At 44.3% G+C, this 17,757-nt stretch overlaps 3 protein-coding genes across 4 annotated transcripts; 2 read left to right on the forward strand and 1 right to left on the reverse strand.

Annotated features, from left to right (window-relative positions):
- The window catches only part of Erich1 (glutamate-rich 1), a gene marked incomplete at its 5' end in the record, with an annotated part of 52,793,804 nt that overhangs the window by 38,196,339 nt on the left and 14,579,708 nt on the right, over positions 1-17,757 (forward strand).
- On the forward strand, positions 1,591-10,132 carry Mak16 (MAK16 homolog). Of its 2 annotated transcripts, none has more exons than XM_087588377.1 (10): positions 1,591-1,807; positions 3,705-3,754; positions 3,833-3,942; positions 4,022-4,086; positions 4,249-4,400; positions 5,411-5,465; positions 7,157-7,231; positions 8,415-8,525; positions 8,836-8,901; positions 9,066-10,132. In XM_087588377.1, the coding sequence occupies exons 4-10, from the start codon at positions 4,039-4,041 to the stop codon at positions 9,246-9,248; spliced, it is 690 nt and encodes a 229-aa protein (XP_087444503.1). In that variant the 5' UTR covers positions 1,591-1,807; positions 3,705-3,754; positions 3,833-3,942; positions 4,022-4,038; the 3' UTR covers positions 9,249-10,132.
- Positions 9,561-17,467, reverse strand: Tti2 (TELO2 interacting protein 2). Of its 2 annotated transcripts, XM_087587921.1 has the most exons (8): positions 16,802-17,467; positions 16,500-16,673; positions 14,530-14,716; positions 13,954-14,046; positions 13,377-13,564; positions 13,161-13,304; positions 10,888-11,050; positions 9,561-9,771 (listed from the first exon to the last, which is right to left on the reverse strand). In XM_087587921.1, exons 1-8 carry the CDS (start codon positions 16,843-16,845, stop codon positions 9,661-9,663), a joined length of 1,104 nt encoding a protein of 367 aa, XP_087444047.1. In that variant the 5' UTR covers positions 16,846-17,467; the 3' UTR covers positions 9,561-9,660.

A 17,757-nucleotide genomic window follows, 5' to 3' on the forward strand; every position in this document is an offset into this window, starting at 1 on the left:
GGGAGGCAGAGGGATTGCTCACAGGTTTGAGAGCAGAGCAGCTTGGGCTGCTATAGAGTGAGTTGCAGGCCAGCCTGTGTTATGGTGATAATCTGTCTCAAAAAAATAATTAGATCACCAGATATAGCTCAAGACAGGGCTACAGGTGTCGCTCAACACTAGAACCTCGCCTAGCATGATTAAGACATTGGGTTCCCTACAACCACACACAAAGCTGACCGCAGTATTGGCTGCAGTTACACTCAGTTTGAGAGCCCTGAGGGAAGCAATACCATTCTGCCATATTGTTACTGTTTGATCTAGCCACTGGGGTTGTTTAAAAGACCCCCAGACCTTTACTGCAAAAGTCAAGTACAAGGCTGCACGTACTTTGGGCCTGGGTTCCTCCTGATTTAATTTCCTACTGATCCTTCCTCTTGCTCTCCGTTCTCCAGTCCACACTTTCCCCTTGTTCATCCTTAACGTCAGGGTTCTACATTTGCTTTTTATCCTTCCTTAAAAGGCACACACACCCTGATGCCATGACTTACTGCAGCCCCTCACTGAGATTCTCTATCTAGTTATCACTTTTATGGCGTTCTCCCAATAAACCTTCTAAAAGAGCCTGAGTGCATGAACTTGCTTTGCTTCATACATCACCTTTACCACCAGCATTGGGGTGTGGCCTCCCTATAATACTCGTTGGTCTCAAGCTCTGGAACAAACCTTCTGACTACCTGAGAGGTTATATATGGTTCACAACTGCTTAGTTTCTCTTACAACACTTAGCAGGACTTAAACATTGCGTTATACAGTATATGGTACAATTCTCTGAACCCCATTACCAAGTAAGTGGGTAGAACATTTTCCCACTTCATTGCTCTATCTCTGGGACTGTATTTGGCGCATGGCAATTGCTTCAAAAATCACTTGAACTACTTAATGGCTTTCAGAAGGGAGAACGGGGAAGCAAACCCCATTTTATTGTTTCTCCTGATGACCTTTCAGAAAGCACTTTTCTCAGGCGTGGATAACAGCTCAGGAAGTTGTGTGAGCCTGGTAACCTGAGTTTGATCCCTAGCACTCCTAGAGAAGAAGCAGGACAGGGACAGAAGAATCTTTTAGGGTCGCATGCATATAAGATTTCTAGTTTGTTATTTGTTGTTGATTCACTTTAATGACACTACCGTGTGTATTTCAAAATGAGGATGGAGATGGCTGCTATAAGTTACCGCGGGTTGTAAGAGCTGACAGCTTCTGGCCTTAACAGGCTCACAGTCACAGCACAGAAATGGGACGGCAATTAGCATTAAATCCCCGCGCGTGCACAGTGGGGCCTCAGGGACGCGCCTTCGGGTCGAGAGGACGAAGAAGCCCCACTTTGTAGAAGTCTGGAGCGCGTCCATATAAGTAGCCAGAGGGAGACGCTGCAAGCTGAGCAAGGCGCTATCTGCGCCCCTAGGGCAAAAGGTGCCCGAGGCGAGCACGCCGCAAACTGGAGCGCTAGCGCGGAAGCGCGCACATTCAACTCGCCCGGAGACGTCACGGGCTTCATTGAGACTTTCTCGCGATAGGTTAGTGGCTTTCCGGAAGTGATTCCCCGGAAGAAGCGTGGCTGCTTTCCTGCTCCTAACGCGGCGAGCTGATCCGCCGGCACCATGCAGTCGGACGATGTGAGTTCCCTCCTCTTGCTCTGGCGCCCCGGGGGGGCGTGGGGGGGGTTTGTGCGGCTTTTCGCTCATTTAGGACTCAGACCTGCATATTCTGCTGGACCGTTTGTCTCCTGTTTTCTCGGATTGCGAGACTTCCAGAGCCCCGATTCTCGAAAGTGGGTTCCCACGCGAGTTTAAAAGGCCCGGGCACCCCAGGCTCAGTCCACCGGATCGGCTTCCGTGGTCTCTGGTGCTTAGCAGTAAAACCCCTTGTGCCAGTTGCCATCTGAACGGCAGTTGTCTCGGGACTTGCAGGGCGGGAGAGATGCGATGTTTAAATTTCATGTTTAAGGAACGCCTCCATGAGCGTTATTACTTTTCCTGTGTTAGGCTTTTCTTTATATTTTGCTCTACTGTGTACCCAAATCGTAATTTCGGAAGTAAAACCACGTTTGTCTGTTTACAGGAGTTGTTAAGTACATAGCAGATATCTGACTGGTGTAGGCACTGTGGTACTTGGTTGTTAACAGTTGGACAGAAGACGGGGGAGGGTGTGTGTGGGGGGGTGATCCCTCTGCTCCCAAGAGCCCTTTGGGGATGGAGGATCTATAGACAAGCATTTGCGTGGTAAACGGTACTATGAAAGAGTGATGGAGAAAGAGAGCGGTAAGGAGAGACGGTTACAGATAGACCAGTCGCATTGGACTAAAGACCCAAAAATTGGGAATGGGAGATAGGAACGGAGGAATACAGAAGGCACTAATGGGACTTGTTACTGTAATCAAACGGATGAGAGGGATTTGGTATGCTTGCCCGGGCAAAGTCACTTGGAATCTTGAAGGAAATGATTCCAGGTCTTTTTAAATGGGAACTGGGGAGAATGTGGTTTTTTTTTTAGAAGAGAGTGGAACTGAGAGTTGCATTTGGGTGTGTTTAACCCTAGGATCCTTTTAGAGATGCTAAGTGGGATGCACAGACGAATCAGGTGCCCAGGGAAGAGGTCTGACCAAATGATGTGTGAAAGCCACGAACCAGAACGATAGCCCCACTTCACTAATTGTTTCCTACCCCCACGATACCCCTCTTAAATCCCCAACATGTGTTTTATTCTTTGGCCCTTCGGTTTTTTTTCTCCTTAACTGCCCTAGAGTCTTTCTCAGCTCTTTGGTGCATCTCGAGACCTTTATGCTCTCACACACACCCATCACAGTGCGCTGCTTAAATGTGCTGCCCGCCTCACTAGGTACCGTGTTTTAAGGACTACACTCATCCAGCAAACACCTGAGTGTTTGCGATGTCAGGGCTTGGAGATGACAGTGCCATTACTTTAGAATACAGAACACCTTAGTGAGAAGTAGTAAAAGGTAATAAAGTTGTGGAGATTGTGCTATGTATCTAAGTATCTAGTACTGTGCAGATTGGGGACAATGAATAATGAACACCTGTGGAAAAAGTTACAATGTAACTTTGTGATAGGGCTCATTTTGTTAGCACTATACATAAGGGCCTACTAAAAATGCTTTTATGCATGTATGTATTAAGAATTCTGGGAAAATAATCAACTATTTGTTTTGTTTTTTCTTTTTTTTTTTTTTTTTTTTTCGGAGCTGGGGACCGAACCCAGGGCCTTGCGCTTCCTAGGCAAGCGCTCTACCACTGAGCTAAATCCCCAACCCAATAATCAACTATTAATGAACTTCTATTGCTGAGTAACAGGGTATGGTTATTATATCTGCATGTAGTTGGGTTTTTTTGTTTTGTTTTGCTTACAAGAATATATGAATACATGTTATGGTGTAAAGGGAAGGAGTGAGGCCTATTAAAAGATAGCTACTTCTTTTCATTCCCTAAAGACCCTTTCCTCATCCAGGCATGGCGGCAGTGTGCTCTGTCCTGTCCTCCTCATCTTTTGTGTTTATTTTGGTGGTGGTGGTGCTGGAGACTAAAGTGAGGGCTTTGCACCTGCTGGGCAAGGAGTCAGCATGGAGCTGCAGCCCAGAGAGTACAGCCCCTTTCATAGTTAACAGCATCTTTTGGGGCCAGAGCAAAAGGGCTTTCATTTTTGTCTTGCAGGTTATCTGGAATACACTAGGAAACAAACAATTTTGTTCTTACAAAATAAGGTGAGTATATCGAAGTCTAGGCTAAACTGTACTTAGTTGCCCCCTCGGTTGTAAACGTTTTCTTTCCTTGCCTCCTAGAACCAAGACTCAGGGCTTTTGCAGAAATGAATATAGTCTGACAGGTCTGTGCAACCGGTCGTCCTGTCCCCTGGCAAATAGTCAGTATGCTACCATTAAAGAAGAGAAAGGTACGGACCCACACGACAGTTTCTAAAAGGATGTTCCCAGTCTCTGTAAATGATGACAACGCTGTTTAACTCCCCTCAGGGCAGTGCTACCTGTACATGAAGGTCATAGAGCGCGCAGCCTTCCCTCGGCGTCTCTGGGAGCGGGTAAGACTCGGGGACAACTGTAGTGACCATTGGTCAAAAGCAAAAGTGAATGCCACATAGGCCACCTCTATACTTCAAAGCCACCCTCATTGGTCCTGGGACGGACAGGGAGGACCTTGCTTGATTTGCCCTTCCGCTCATGTTTCCCTTTCTGTTCCACAGGTCCGGCTTAATAAAAACTATGAGAAAGCACTGGAACAAATAGATGAAAATTTGATTTACTGGCCCCGCTTTATCCGACACAAATGTAAGCAGAGGTTTACCAAGATAACCCAGTACCTGATTCGGATTAGAAAACTTACACTGAAGCGAAGGTAAGGCTACCTTGTTCTTTTGTTCACAGTCTGTCTGTCACTTTTTCTGGGCCATGTCACAAACCATGCTTCCTCCTAAGTTCAGCTGTGACTAATCTTTGATGGTTTACCAAGAAAAACTTTGGATTAAAGGCGTGTCCAGTGGTCCCGCAGGATTTTAAAACAGAATGTGTGATAATCCTGCCTACCTGGAAATTCCGTGTGGTTCCCTGAGAAAAGCTGAAATTAAAGATTTAAAATGTGATTACCAAGAGTATGAACTACACTCAGTAATTGAAAATAACCTTAATGATGTGAAACCCACAGGCCCAATAGACCGCCTTCTTAAGGAGTATAACGATGAAGGCTTTTATTGAGACTAGAGGGAGTATTAAAGATCACGTGAATCTTTTTCAGAGAATTCATTTTTCTTCATTGAAGCATTGATCTTACTATAGTGAATCGAAAGAAAACAAAAATGATCTTAAAATAACGTGTCAAGGGGGCTAGAGAGATGGCTCGGTGGTTAAGATCACCAGCTGCTCTTCCACAGGTTCTGAGTTCAGTTCCCAACAACTGACACAGATGATGCCTCACAAGCATTTGTAACTGGAATCTGATGCCCTATAAAATAAATAAGTCTTTAAAAAAATGTCAAAGTATCTGACTTTTGGCACAGGGTAAAGACAACATTTCACCCTGCAGTCAGGCTGGCCTGGAACTTAGTATGTAGCTTTCAACTCAGTGATCCCCCTGCCTCACCCTCCATGCTGAATTACTGATGTAAGCTGCTTCCTGGGCTGTATAAGAGAGTGTGTGCCGTCACGCACATGCACACGTACGATCAAACCTAGAGTCTTGCATGTTCCGGGCAAGCGTTGAGTCACTGAGCTGTACTTGGCAGCCTGAGTCCCTAGGAACTTACATGCTATATGGGTACTATATGGAGCTGAGCTGCAAACAATCAATTCTAACGCCTTTATCGTTAAAATGAACTTGAAATTTCTAATAATATATTTGATTTCTGCTAGGAAGAAACTTGTTCCTTTGAGTAAGAAGGTTGAAAGAAGGGAAAAACGAAGAGAGGTAACATGCTGTTCTGATAGTTATGTGGCTTCTATATTTTTGTGTCAGACGGTTGTTTCTTACATGAGATTCATACTAACGAGTCAGTAATGGGACAGTCGGTCTCTTTGTATCTTCAGTTTTTAAGATTTTCACTGAAGGCTGAAAATAGGTACTCTAGGGTATGTGGGTATGATAAAAAGAATATCTTAGACAACATCTAAAAGTCTTCAAGTCAAAACATTTCATAATTTAGGTTTTCGACATTGTCTGTCTCGTTTACATTACCTTCAGCAGAGTTTAGACAATATTTTTAGCATTAGGGCTATTTTGGTTATATTATTTATAATATTGAAGAGCTTGACTGTCAGACTATTTTTGTTTTTTAAAACAAAAAGCCAGATACACTTTGATCTCTGATTAAGCTGCTCTGAAGTGAACTGTGTGGTTTGGGTCCTAACGGTATGGTGCCTGGTTACTCAAGGCAGTATGCATGAGGAAGATGGCCTGCTCTAGGATTTCCAGTTTTGCCCACAGTCTGTCAGTTCTTCTCACTAATACTTGACAGTTGGGCTGAACTGAGCTCCTTAGTCATCAGCACCTACACTTGGGAGTCAGCTATTCCAGCAAATCCACGTCCATTCATTCTCGGCATTCAATCTTTCTCCCTTTCACCAAACATCTTTGCCCCCTTGTCTGTCCTCTTAAGGACACCTTCAGTAACCACTGGCACTTCTACTCTCACTAATCACGTGGATCTTTGTATCCCAAATTTACTATTTCATTGATGTCCAAGACAGCATTTTGCTATGAGACCTAACCTGGCCTGGGATTACAGGTGTGTCACCACACACAGTTTATGTGACAGGGGACTCCGGTCATTGTGAATTTTTTAGTCTTCACTAATTATGCACCTTTTTAAAATTAGATATTTATTTACATAATCCACCTATTCTTATTCAAGTCCAGCTAGTAAGTTCCCATATTTCCTAACTTTCAAACGTTCTTGCAGACATTTCAGAGTAAATACATTTTTTCCATGTGAATTCAGAGGCGGCCTCCTCTGTCTCTTTGAAATTCTTTTTTAGCCACCTAATGTATTATATAGTGTGTATGCAGTACACACGTGCATAGCGTAGCATGCATGTGGAAATCAGAGGACAGCCTTGGGTGACAGTCCTCAGGTTCCTTCTACTTTTTGTTAGAAAGGAGATCTTTTATTGGCTTGAACTCTGTAGGTCAGGATCTTTTCCACAAGCTTCCAGGAATCTACCTACCACTGCCTCTCCTCTGGCTGCTGGCACGATTATAGGTGTATGCCATCCCGCCTGGTTTTCTACATGTATTCTGGGAGTTCAGACTCACGACCTCATTTTTGCAAGTTAAGCTCCCTCAGCCCCATCTGACATCCTTAAATGTATGTAAGATGTTATGTGTAGTATGTCTATCAAGGGTTTATTAGAAATTCAGAGGGCTGTTGCTAAAGTTGTAAGAATTACTTTGATGTTATGGTACATGTATGCAAATTAGAGAAAGGAACTTCTAATTGAAAAGCTCCCAAGAGGCTTTGAGAAAGAAGTGTATCTGGCTAGAAAGGCAAAAGCCTCGCTAGTAGCGTAACTACATCATACCATTATTAAAAATAGATGACTATATGTATATAGGCTGGAAAATGAGCCCTGGTGGAGTGACGGCTTGGTCTTTTCTTACAGGAAAAGGCATTAATAGCCGCCCAGCTGGACAATGCCATTGAGAAGGAATTGCTGGAGAGACTGAAACAAGACACGGTGAGAAGCTAGTGGTGGTGGGACAAGTGTTTTCTTAGGTAATAGTATCTACTAGGAAATAGGGAAAGTGCATTATTTTTAAACATCACAAATAGCCTTCCCACCCCTTTGTCCATGGAATAAAGCAAGTCTGTGTAGGCCAATCTTCCTGATGCGACTTTCCCCCTTGGCCATTATCTGTAGCTGATGTTTCCAAGCCTAATGGTTCTGTATAAAACCATCATAACAGTCATAGGTTTTGGTTTGTTTTCCCCTGTCCTTGCATGGCCTCCAGGGACAGACCTGACTTGGAGCAACAAGGGGATTGAAAAGACAGGTAGAGAGCCGCGGTTAGATGAACTTGGAAGAGAATGAGTCTCTTGGAAGCTCGGCATTTTATCACACAGAGCTGACAACTCAGGGAGGCACGTTAGTGCATACAGCTGAAAAGGGAGTGGCTTATAGGTAAATAAGGAGGCAGGGCTTATGGATATGCTCATCAAAGCAGACAGGTTTAGCTAATCTCAGTAGCAGTATCTCTAGTGGGGATACTTCAGACCCTAAATACTGGGGGAGGCTGAACTATGACACATTTCTGCACAACTTGTCAACATTTGCACTCAAACCAGAGGGTGGCTCTGCCGTTCGGAGGCAGAGGCTTTGCTGTTCAGAGTCTGAGGCTCTGGGTCCTTGGTATAAACAGGCACTCAGCACCTCACACGTTTTGGAACCTCTCCCACTCCCTACAGTTTATACTTTATTTTGAGACCATATCTAAGGATAGCGCAGACTGGCCTCAGATTCACTATGTAGCAAAAGATGAGTTTGAGTTCTTGATCCTCCTGCCTCCAGCTGTGCTGGGTTATCAGTGTCACACGTCAGGGTATATGATACTGGGGTTGGACCTGAGAATTCATATGTGCTGATTTCCACCCCAGTCTCAATGCCTAGAACTTTTGCTTCTGTGTATTTCTCTAATCTTTTAAGAATCTTTAAAATATTTTTTTAAAATGTCACTATTGCTTCTCAGCTTAGATTGTTAATGTCAAAAACGTTCTGTAACTAGTCTGGAAAACTGTCTAGAAATATAGTTCATCACTGTTTCCTACGTGGCCCCTGGTGATAAATAACATGGTGGTAGAGCAGAGGAAGCAGGAAAGTGTGATGCCCAAGCACAGCTGAAGGTGGTCTCTGTGTTCTTCAGTATGGCGACATCTACAACTTCCCCATCCACGCCTTCGACAAGGCCCTGGAGAAACAGGAAGCAGAAAGTGACTCTGAAGATGAAGAAGATGAGGAGGAAGATGAAGAAGAGGTGGGTCTGATTTGCCTTGTTTTGAAACATAGTGGCCTGCAGGACAGCACGTTGTCATTCAGAGGCAACATTATTTCCACTGCCTTTCGTATCTTGTGATGACTAATTTGCTTTAGTAGGACTTAGCCAACAAATTCTGTGTTGACTTCTCATACATCCTTCTTTTTAACTTGTAAGTGTTAACCTTGAGAGTAATAGGTTTTGGTGACTGTGTGTGGACTGATTCACTTCTTTACGGAAAGAGGTAAAACTAGATGTTGACACCAGATCTTCATTGTCTTTTTTTCTAACCCAGTAACTTTCCTTCTAGGATGTGGGGAAAAGAGAGTTTGTAGAAGATGATGAGGTAGAGGAAAGTGACCTGAGTGACTTTGAGGTGAGCTCTGTGGGACAAAGAATGGCTTGTGGCCAGAGCAAGGGGGAGGGATCTGAACACAGGGGCAGATCAAGATGCATGGCTTGTTCTGAACCGGCAGCACCGTGAAGGGCATTAGAGAAGCCTTGCACTTTCCCGGCCTGACCTTCTGTTTCTACATGTAGGATATGGATAAGCTGAACACTGACAGTGAAGAAGATGATGAATCCTCCCGTGAAGAAGAGGCTCATAAGGCCAAACACAAAGGCAAAGCACCCTTGAAAGGACCTTTGCGGAAAAAACGGGCCTATGTGGAAATAGAGTATGAACAGGAGACAGAGCCCATGGCCAAAGCCAAAGCCACATGAGTTCGAGTCCCACCTTTATCCTGCAGTAGTCAACACTTGCGCTGTGCTCTTTTGTGCTCTATTTCCTAAAGTATTTATATTGTTAATATTTACGCCGCTTCAGTGGAGCAGAAACCTGGAGTGAGTATGGAAGAGCCACGAGTTGTGAGGAGTATTTTTATAACATGTGCTATGACAGCTTGAGCCCAAGGAGCCGCACTGGCACTGGCTGTAAATATTTCTAAACTACAAGTGCTGAATCCTCTCCTCCCAATTTTTACTTAGAAACATCAGTATTTCAATTTTTTTCTTACGTGGACAAATTGGAGAAGATAAAATTTCAACTTATATTTTAATACAAGAATAGATTTTTTTTAAATGCCCATGAGTCCGTCCATATGAACGGGGTAAGAAGAGCAGTCTTTCCTGCTGGTTAGTCATCTCCAGGGTCCTCGCCGGGAGCCTCTGCAGAGCCCTGCACCTTCCTGATGCAGCTCACCACTGTGCTGTCGTCACAGGACAGGGCGATGTTAGCCAGAAGACCCTGAAACACAAGAGCAACCAGGCGCTGGTTTCCCCACAGCCTTTACTCTTTTATCACATACTGAAAAGGTGAGAGTGCATGGCCTAGGGGAGAGTGCCATCAGACAGCAGTTTCTCAGAACCGGCCCTCGCTTGTAGACGGCTGGCTCGGAAGAACCCCCTCCACTCTAGCCAAGGTGTCAGTTGGACCCTCAGCTGGAAAACTGCCCAAACCAGGGCTGCAGGGCAGTGGCCAAATAAACCGAAAACAGCTGGCCATGCTCTGGCTCTGCATGGATTTCTTCTCGTGCTCCTTTAATTGGAGATTTTCGGATTGTGGTAAAAATGAGAAATTATTCTTTGAATTACATTAAATACACAAACTATGGTCTTGAGAATTTTGTGGAATATGAAATCAAGAATTTTACTAGTGAAGTATATAGAAAATGGGAGATAGCTCAGTGGGATGAGCATGAGGACCCGAGTTCAATCCCATGTTTAAAACTTAAGTCATCAGTGAAAAGCCTACCACCAGTAATCTCAATACAGGGGAGGAATAAACAAGCAGACCTGTAGGGTTTGCTTGGCCAGCCAAGCCTATGAAGAGTTACATGCCTGTGAAAGATGCTGCTAAGAGGAAAAGTGCAGACTGCCTGAGGAGCGACCCCTACATTATTAGCCTTACCTGTGTAAGCACTCACAAGAATATGAACAAGCTTCTAGGAGTGCCCCTCCCTCCCACCATGGGGACATCTCAATTTACAGCATTCCTCCTTGGTAGTGTATAGCTTCATTATTTCTTAGGGCTGTGTTAGTAGTGGTTTAATTCAGAGTCTAGAACAGAATTTGCTAACGTAGTGGGTGTCATGTCATCTTCAGAACTTAATTTTATAAAGTCTTTGTGGCTTTTGATTGTTTTTATTCTGAATACGAGTGGCATCTGATCCTCTTTTTACTCTGAATGGTTAAATAGCATTGAAAGAGCTCAGCCTTAGCACCAGACCTAGAGAGCACTAAGGCAAGGACCTAAACCCCCCCACCCCCACCCAAGTCATGTCCAGCGTAGTTGGGCACACAAGTAATAAATTACCTAGGACAATAAGGCCAACCGAAAGGGAGTTGCGGATGCCTGCCTTACCTTCACCTGCCCCTGAGAACAGTGGTCCAGGAGAATCAGGCAGTCTGTGGCTTCCTGGAGCACCGCACTCTTAGCAGCCTCAGTTGTGGGGATCGTGTCCCTGGCTATATCACATATCAGTTTCAGGAGAGCCTTCAGTAAGACCACAACTCTGCAGGGAATTCTGGAATTGGGAAGAAAAAATTCATATTCCAAACTGAACGATAGATAAACTTGGACAAAACTTGGTTCAGGCATGGGCAAGCTGAAGTCAAATGATATTTGTATCACCTTGCTGAAAACAAGACCTTCCTGTTAATTCTACCCCACTCTTCCTGCATACACACACTGGGATGTTGAAGAATACTGGAACGATCTGGAAGCAGGAACAGGTCGACCTCTGGCCAGATTTAGAGCAGCCAGGGCTACAGTAAGGCCCTACCAATAACCAACAAAACCAGAAAACCTGTTTTCTGCCGAGGCTTCATTCCCAGCATGAGCTGAGGGTGGGGGAGGGCAAATCTGCTTACCATACCCCCTTGTTTTTAATCAGAGATGAGGAGATACCCTGCAGTCACGGGACTTTAGGCCTGGGCTTAAAGTGATTTGCCTGCAGGTAGTGAGTGGCATGTGCTTATAATCCCAGCAGTTAGGACATGGAAGCAGGAGGATCTACAACTTGAGCTTTACTACAGAGCAAAACTTAAGTGTCAATATTAACTCAGTCTTGGGCTCCTTGCTTGCTTTTAAGTCTAGCTTATTCTCTAAGTGCTAATTCTTCTGATGAACATGGACACAGTACATTATCTGACAACTTCATGCCATTAGGTCACAGCTTTAACTTGGTAAATTTTATATAAACTAAACTTTATTGAAAGATGGAAAATAACTGGCTAGAACTGACTAGCAAAAACATTTCCATCCTTCATCTCAGAATTGTCCAGGGTTTCCCTATGGCTTGTGTTTCTCTAACCTTTCATTACAGTCTGCTACATTTACTTCTATGCTCTGCCTTAACCTCCCCACACGTCCTTCTTAGAATCTTTACCCCATGAAGGCCCAATATAAAATTAGCTCCATTCAGTTTTACTTGTACATCTGTTCATTCTCCGAGTACTTATGTAAGAGGTACTGAGTGCTTCAGGGGTACATAGCAGATGTGGTTGTCTATCTTGTAGTTTAGTGGGGGACAAAAACAAGTGAAATGCAACAAGTGACTCCGATTGGCTCTTGGTGCCTGGTCTATTTCTAAGAATATAAGAATACACTCCAAAATGGACTCCAGTTCTCTGTATACTCCAAAATGCTAACCTTTCCATCTCATGCCAGAGAGCTGTTAGGTAACTAGACAGTTGATATCTTACTCCTGACACCTTCAAGCTACATATAGAATGTCTTCTAAAACAGCATATCCTATGTTAGCAAGCTAATCACTGCTCTGACAAATGTTGAATGTCTTGAGGCAACCATTCCTAGTTAGACTGAAGACATAGAAGATAAACACAGTTAAACATGCTTACTGAAGCACTTCTAAGTTGCCTTTTTAGGGAATAGCAGTGATAAGGATCAACCTATACCACTGTAAATACTAGGCGAGTGCTCTCCCATATAACTGTACTATCAGCCCTAATGTGCCGTAAGTGTTTTGGTAGAAATTATAATTGTGCTCTGGAAAGACAGACCACCTGTGTAGCATGTTGAGCATGTAGACCCCAGAGGCTCACATTTGAGTCCCTGGTCCTCAGATGGTGGAACTGTTTGGAGAAGTTTAGGAGGTGTGACACCAGGGGTGAGCACTGAAGTTCTAACTGCCATCCCAGTTCTCTGTTCTCAAGATGTGAGCTCTCAGCTACTGCTCCACAGCCATACCTGCCTGTCTGCTGCCATGAAGGTCAGGGATCGAACCCTCTGAATCCGTAAGCCCAAAACAAACTTTCTTCTGTAAACTGCCTTCATATAATACCTTAACCACTGCAGTAGAAAATGCAGTTTCCCAACTTACACAACCATAAGTTTGTTGTTTTGTGATTTCTTCCTTCCCCACCATGTGTCTGTTTCTCTGTGTGTCTGTCTTTGTCTTTCTTTTCTTGAAACAGGGTCTAGGTACCCCTGGGTGGCCTGAAATTGAACTACTAGCAATGAAAGGGGTTCAAATATAAACATCTGAAGTAGTTGAATATCCTAGAAATGAAAGGGAAAAGGATTCAGATACACTGAATGTCCTGAATACTTTATCTCCACAAGTTCTGAAGAGAACGTTAGCTGATGCACATCCGTCAGCCTGGATGCTATACCTGGGCCAAGTGTACTGCATGACAAGTTTCAGGGTTTCCAGTATCTTCAGCCTGCTTTCATCTTCCGGTTCATCATAAACCTCCAGGTAACCAAGGATAACTTGCTCCAGCCTCTTCAAGTGCCGGGCGGTTAGGATCCCCAACCTACAATAGAGAAGACGCCATGCTGAGCTGTTGAATGTGGGTATAGAGCAGAGCAGAAGCCCGGTCACTCACTTCTTCACAAAGGCCGGCAGGTTCCTGGCGTAAGTCCTACGGAGGAGAAGGCGGTGCTCTGACTCCATGTGCGTGAGGACCAGTTGTAGCACCTCGTGACAGTGTGTAGAGGCTCGAGCGGCTTCTCCCTGCCAGTGCAGCGCTTTCTCTAGGACAGGGAATAAATCTAAGAGACACAGGAGCACAGCCTATGAGAAAAGAATGAAAAGAAACCACAGTTCACTTACATTCACAAAACCCCTGGTTTTGCTTCGATCTCCCCAGGGCACGCCACAGAATCCTGGAAGATAACCATAGCTAACGTACAAGGTACAGAGTACTGCAAAATTTCTCTACACAAACATTTAATAAAAACGTGTACCCCAAGTGGCATGTAGCTTGCTGCACATAGGTAACACCAGGCTGCTCTGTGGCTGCTCAGGGAGGTGGATGTCTGCTTGACATTGAGATCCTTTCAGTCAGGCAGCAGCTTTCAGATGCCCTAACTTCCCAAGGGAAAACAGCTCTAACCTCTTCCTGCTTACATCGTACCACCTTGTGTTCCCACTGAGCCCAGTCAGCAGTAAGTCTCCCTTACCTGAATGAGGCGGTGCTCTGGCATGTACAGGTGATTGAAAAGAGCATGGTACAGGACCTGGGCTCTGTTGTACTGCAGCAGGTCAGCGGCTGGCTGCAAACACACAATTGGGCAGTTAAAAGTTTCCCCAAAGTGGCAAAATGCCCATCATTTTTAAACCACTCTCTATTTCTGCAAAGACTTTAAAAGTTACAAATTTGATAAGAGTCTCCAGTAACATTTTGTACATTTTGCTCTAAAATCTTTTGATTTTTTTTTTTTTTTTACTTGAAGGTCACTAATTCCAGAGGTGTTTTTGCTTTTTTACTTTTCACATTTTAAAATAAAGCATGATCTTGTTTCTTCTATAATTACCCCCCTTTTTTTTATTATATTACCAGCACAATACTATTTCTACCAGGTTCGGAGAGAAAAAAATACATTTGGAGAAAAACTAGAAATAAGTGAATTACGTGACCTAAGATGAGGAGAAAACTACTTATGAAAACAAAAGTCTGCAGCAGAAACATGAGAAATGAGGAGCCGCCATGGGTGAGTCGGCTGCCCACCAGTGCAGGCTGGAGCTGAGGCACTTACCACATTAATCACAATGTGATGGAGGCACTGGACACCCAGGACCTTATTGTCCGTCTGATAATCATCTGAGATGAGCAAAGATGGGGGAAGTATCTTGTCTAGATGCTGGCTCAGCCAGGGCTGAGTGACTTGTTGGAGAGTCCATGAGAAAACATGTTTGACAGCAGGATTCTTCTTCCAGGTTTCCCTGAAAGGACACACGAAAAGCAAGTGACAGGGAATTAGCAGAAAGAAACAGGTGAAGCTTAACACGTTCTTCTTCCTCCTCTTCTTGTCTTTAACAGATTTTACATACATACATACATACATACATACATACATACTACATACATACATATATATCCTATACAACTCTTGGTTTTTCCAAATACACTTTATGATTTGAATTAAAGTAACTTACATATCTTATACAATATACACTTAGCAGTTGCCCAAACATGGGGTAATACATGCTTATCCCATGAATAGCAGCTACATAAAAGACTTGTGGGGTCAGTGGTCATGTTGGTGGATGACGTGAAATGTGCTGAGAAGGAAGAGAGAATAGTAAAGGTATCATTCCTACAGTGTCACGTAGAGTTTATAAAAGGAGTTTGCACATCTGACTCAACCTCCTTAAAACAGTACCTGTATAATAGGCATATCACCTTTAATTACAAAGAATAAAACAAGATTCATGCTATCTGACCTGGTCCCACTCACAACAATACAAAGAGAACTAAACTGGGCATAGTGTTGCACCCCTGTAATCTGAGGTATATGTATTTGAGGGAGCTGAAGCAGGAGCATCTCTCACAGTTGAGACCAACATAGATTACATAGGAAATACAAAGCCAGCCTATAAAGAAGTATGTCTTAATAAGAAAAAGAAAGGCACTAGTGTAAAAGCCTTTTAACTCCAAGTTTATCTCACCTCATTGTTCTGTAGCCAGAGGATCAGGGACCTAGCTCAGTTGGTAAGGTGTGTGACTAACATGCAAAGCCCTGGGCTCAGTCCACGCCAGTGCATACACCAGGCAGGCATGGTGAGGCTCTTGCCCGGAAGCCCAGCACTTGGAAGCAGGATCAGAAATTCAGGGCCAACATCCTTGGCCACATGAAACCCTGCCTGAAGAGGCCAGAAGTAAGCACAGCGGTCAAGAGCACTTGCTGTTTCTCCAAAGGATCCATATTTGGGTCCTAGCAACCATGTCAGGCTGTTCTCCTATGAAGTCCAGCTCCAGGGGATCAGACGCCTCTGGCCTCCTCAGGCACTCTCCATGCTGACACACACATACACATAATTACGATTAATAAAAATCCTTTTTAAAAGAGACTGCCTGGGGCAGGTGTGGTGGCACTCGTAGAAATCAGAGGTAGAACCTGTTAGTTCCAGGCCAGCCTGGTCTACATAAAAGTTCCAGGCCAGCCAAGGGTACTCAGTGAGACCCTACCTCAAAAACAAGTAAATAAAATATAGAGAAAATTAAGACCTGGCTCGAAAAAACAAACAAACAAACAAACAAAAAAAAAAAACCCCAAAGCACTGAAAGCAGCACATACACTAGCTGATAGCAATCTAATTCAATCACTTATTAGAAACTGTTTTCACTATTTTATCCCAAGTATTACTTCCAAATAGAGTAATTTCCTTATCTAATAATTATGAACAAGTTAGAAATCCCTGTATCTAAATTAATGCTGAAAGACTGGGTCCTCCCCAAATACCCATGGGTACTTAGCATAAGATACTTGATTACATATAAATAGGACAGAATTTTCAATTTCCGTAACTATTACTGGCAGGATTTCCAATTTCTCAAGGCAGTTGTTCGGTGGAGAAAATGGAATTTGAAGACTTCAGTTCTAATCTTGAATTTGCTCCTATCTGATTACTTCGTCTCTAGGAAGCCACAACTGCTCTGGTCCTTAAGAAATCCACTATGTCAACACCTCTATCTGCCTGACAATAGTGAAAATGAGGTACTCACTTATTCAAGTGGGGCTTAAGAAGCCCCAAGACCACAGTGAATCTCCCCCGATCATCTTCGTTTTCTCCGCATAGGAATTCTGCCACAGAACTGCACTCAGTAACACGAAACAGTAAAGACAGCACCTCACCAGCAACATGCTGAGATTTCGGACTGGTCCATGGCTGCTTCAATCTGTGTGTGATGGCAAAAATATACGTGGGTCCTGACAAGTGGCGGAGGCCTGTCTTCCATGCAGGGCAGACGGGAGAACTCTTAGCAGTTTCAACCTTCCCCAACAGCTTAAGAAATAGTAACCCAACCTCAGTTGCCTTCTCGGGCACTTCGGGATGCTCTTCGCTTCCATCTGCCTTCTCCTTGGGTGCTGCGAACTTCTCCAGGGCTTTCGCCACCTGTCCCAGGATCTCGGGCATCTCCCGGGGGGATCCACCACCCCCAGTCCCCTCAAATAATTTGTCACATTCGGTGGCTTCTATTAAAGCACCGAGGTCTTTTAGAGCGGCATTTCCTGCGTTGCCTTGTCCTGATGACTCTTGGCGGCTGAGACCGTGCAGAATCTTGGAGAAGGCTTGTTGGAGGGCCGGGGGAGACACCTCTGTAGGCAGGGAGCGGCCGCCCCCCGACTTCTCTTCGGTGCTGTCAAGCTTCATTCCTAGTCGCACCCGATGGGCTGGGCTCTCCGCGGGGTCAGAGACCAAATAGGGGAGGTGTCCGGGGCCGGGAGTACCCCAACGAACAAATCTAAAATCATGCACAGTGAAAAGGCTTACTGTTACGACACAAGGATCGAGTGTCAATCCACTCGGTTAACTGGGTGTAAGAAGGGGCCTCCTAACATGTGGCGAAATTTGTCTTTCTGGAGACTCAAAAACAAGTTAATTTTAAAGATAACCTACTGAACTGTGACACCAAAAAGACTCCCGACACCTACAGCTTTTCCCGTACAGCATCCGTACCCAGCAACTTCCGGCCCTGGATAACATTGTTGCCGTAAAGCAAAACTAACTTCCGCCATTGGAGCCGCAACGCTTCTTTTTACGACTCACGGCCAAAAAGCAACAGTTCGTCCGAAAGGGACCGAGTAAAAGGTGGAGCTATGACGAATATATTTGCATAGTTAAGCATCCGCTCACTAATTTTGATTCTGATTTCATTTGCTAGGGTAGAAACAAGAGAATTTTCGCGAAATCTCAGTAATGTTTAGAGTGTAGTAGATTTCGTGTGCAGAGCCTAGATAGACCTGTATCATGTTAGTGAC

Source organism: Rattus norvegicus, chromosome 16, assembly GCF_021556685.1.
Source record: "Rattus norvegicus strain SHRSP/BbbUtx chromosome 16, alternate assembly SHRSP_T2T, whole genome shotgun sequence".
NCBI lineage: Eukaryota > Metazoa > Chordata > Mammalia > Rodentia > Muridae > Rattus > Rattus norvegicus.

What these genes read in the sequence shown, in the direction of transcription:
- Mak16 (XM_087588377.1), top strand. Translation starts at nt 4,039, where the DNA reads ATGAAGGTCATAGAGCGCGCAGCCTTCCCTCGGCGTCTCTGGGAGCGG. An exon ending in GAAGGGAAAAACGAAGAGAG is followed by an intron (nt 5,466 to 7,156) that starts GTAACATGCTGT and finishes CTTTTCTTACAG; the next exon opens with GAAAAGGCATTAATAGCCGC. An exon ending in AGGAGGAAGATGAAGAAGAG is followed by an intron (nt 8,526 to 8,835) that starts GTGGGTCTGATT and finishes CTTTCCTTCTAG; the next exon opens with GATGTGGGGAAAAGAGAGTT.
- Tti2 (XM_087587921.1), bottom strand. Translation starts at nt 16,845, where the DNA reads ATGGAAGCGAAGAGCATCCCGAAGTGCCCGAGAAGGCAACTGAG. An exon ending in CTTAAGCCCCACTTGAATAA is followed by an intron (nt 14,717 to 16,499) that starts GTGAGTACCTCA and finishes GTGTCCTTTCAG; the next exon opens with GGAAACCTGGAAGAAGAATC. An exon ending in CTGCCGGCCTTTGTGAAGAA is followed by an intron (nt 13,305 to 13,376) that starts GTGAGTGACCGG and finishes TCTCTATTGTAG; the next exon opens with GTTGGGGATCCTAACCGCCC.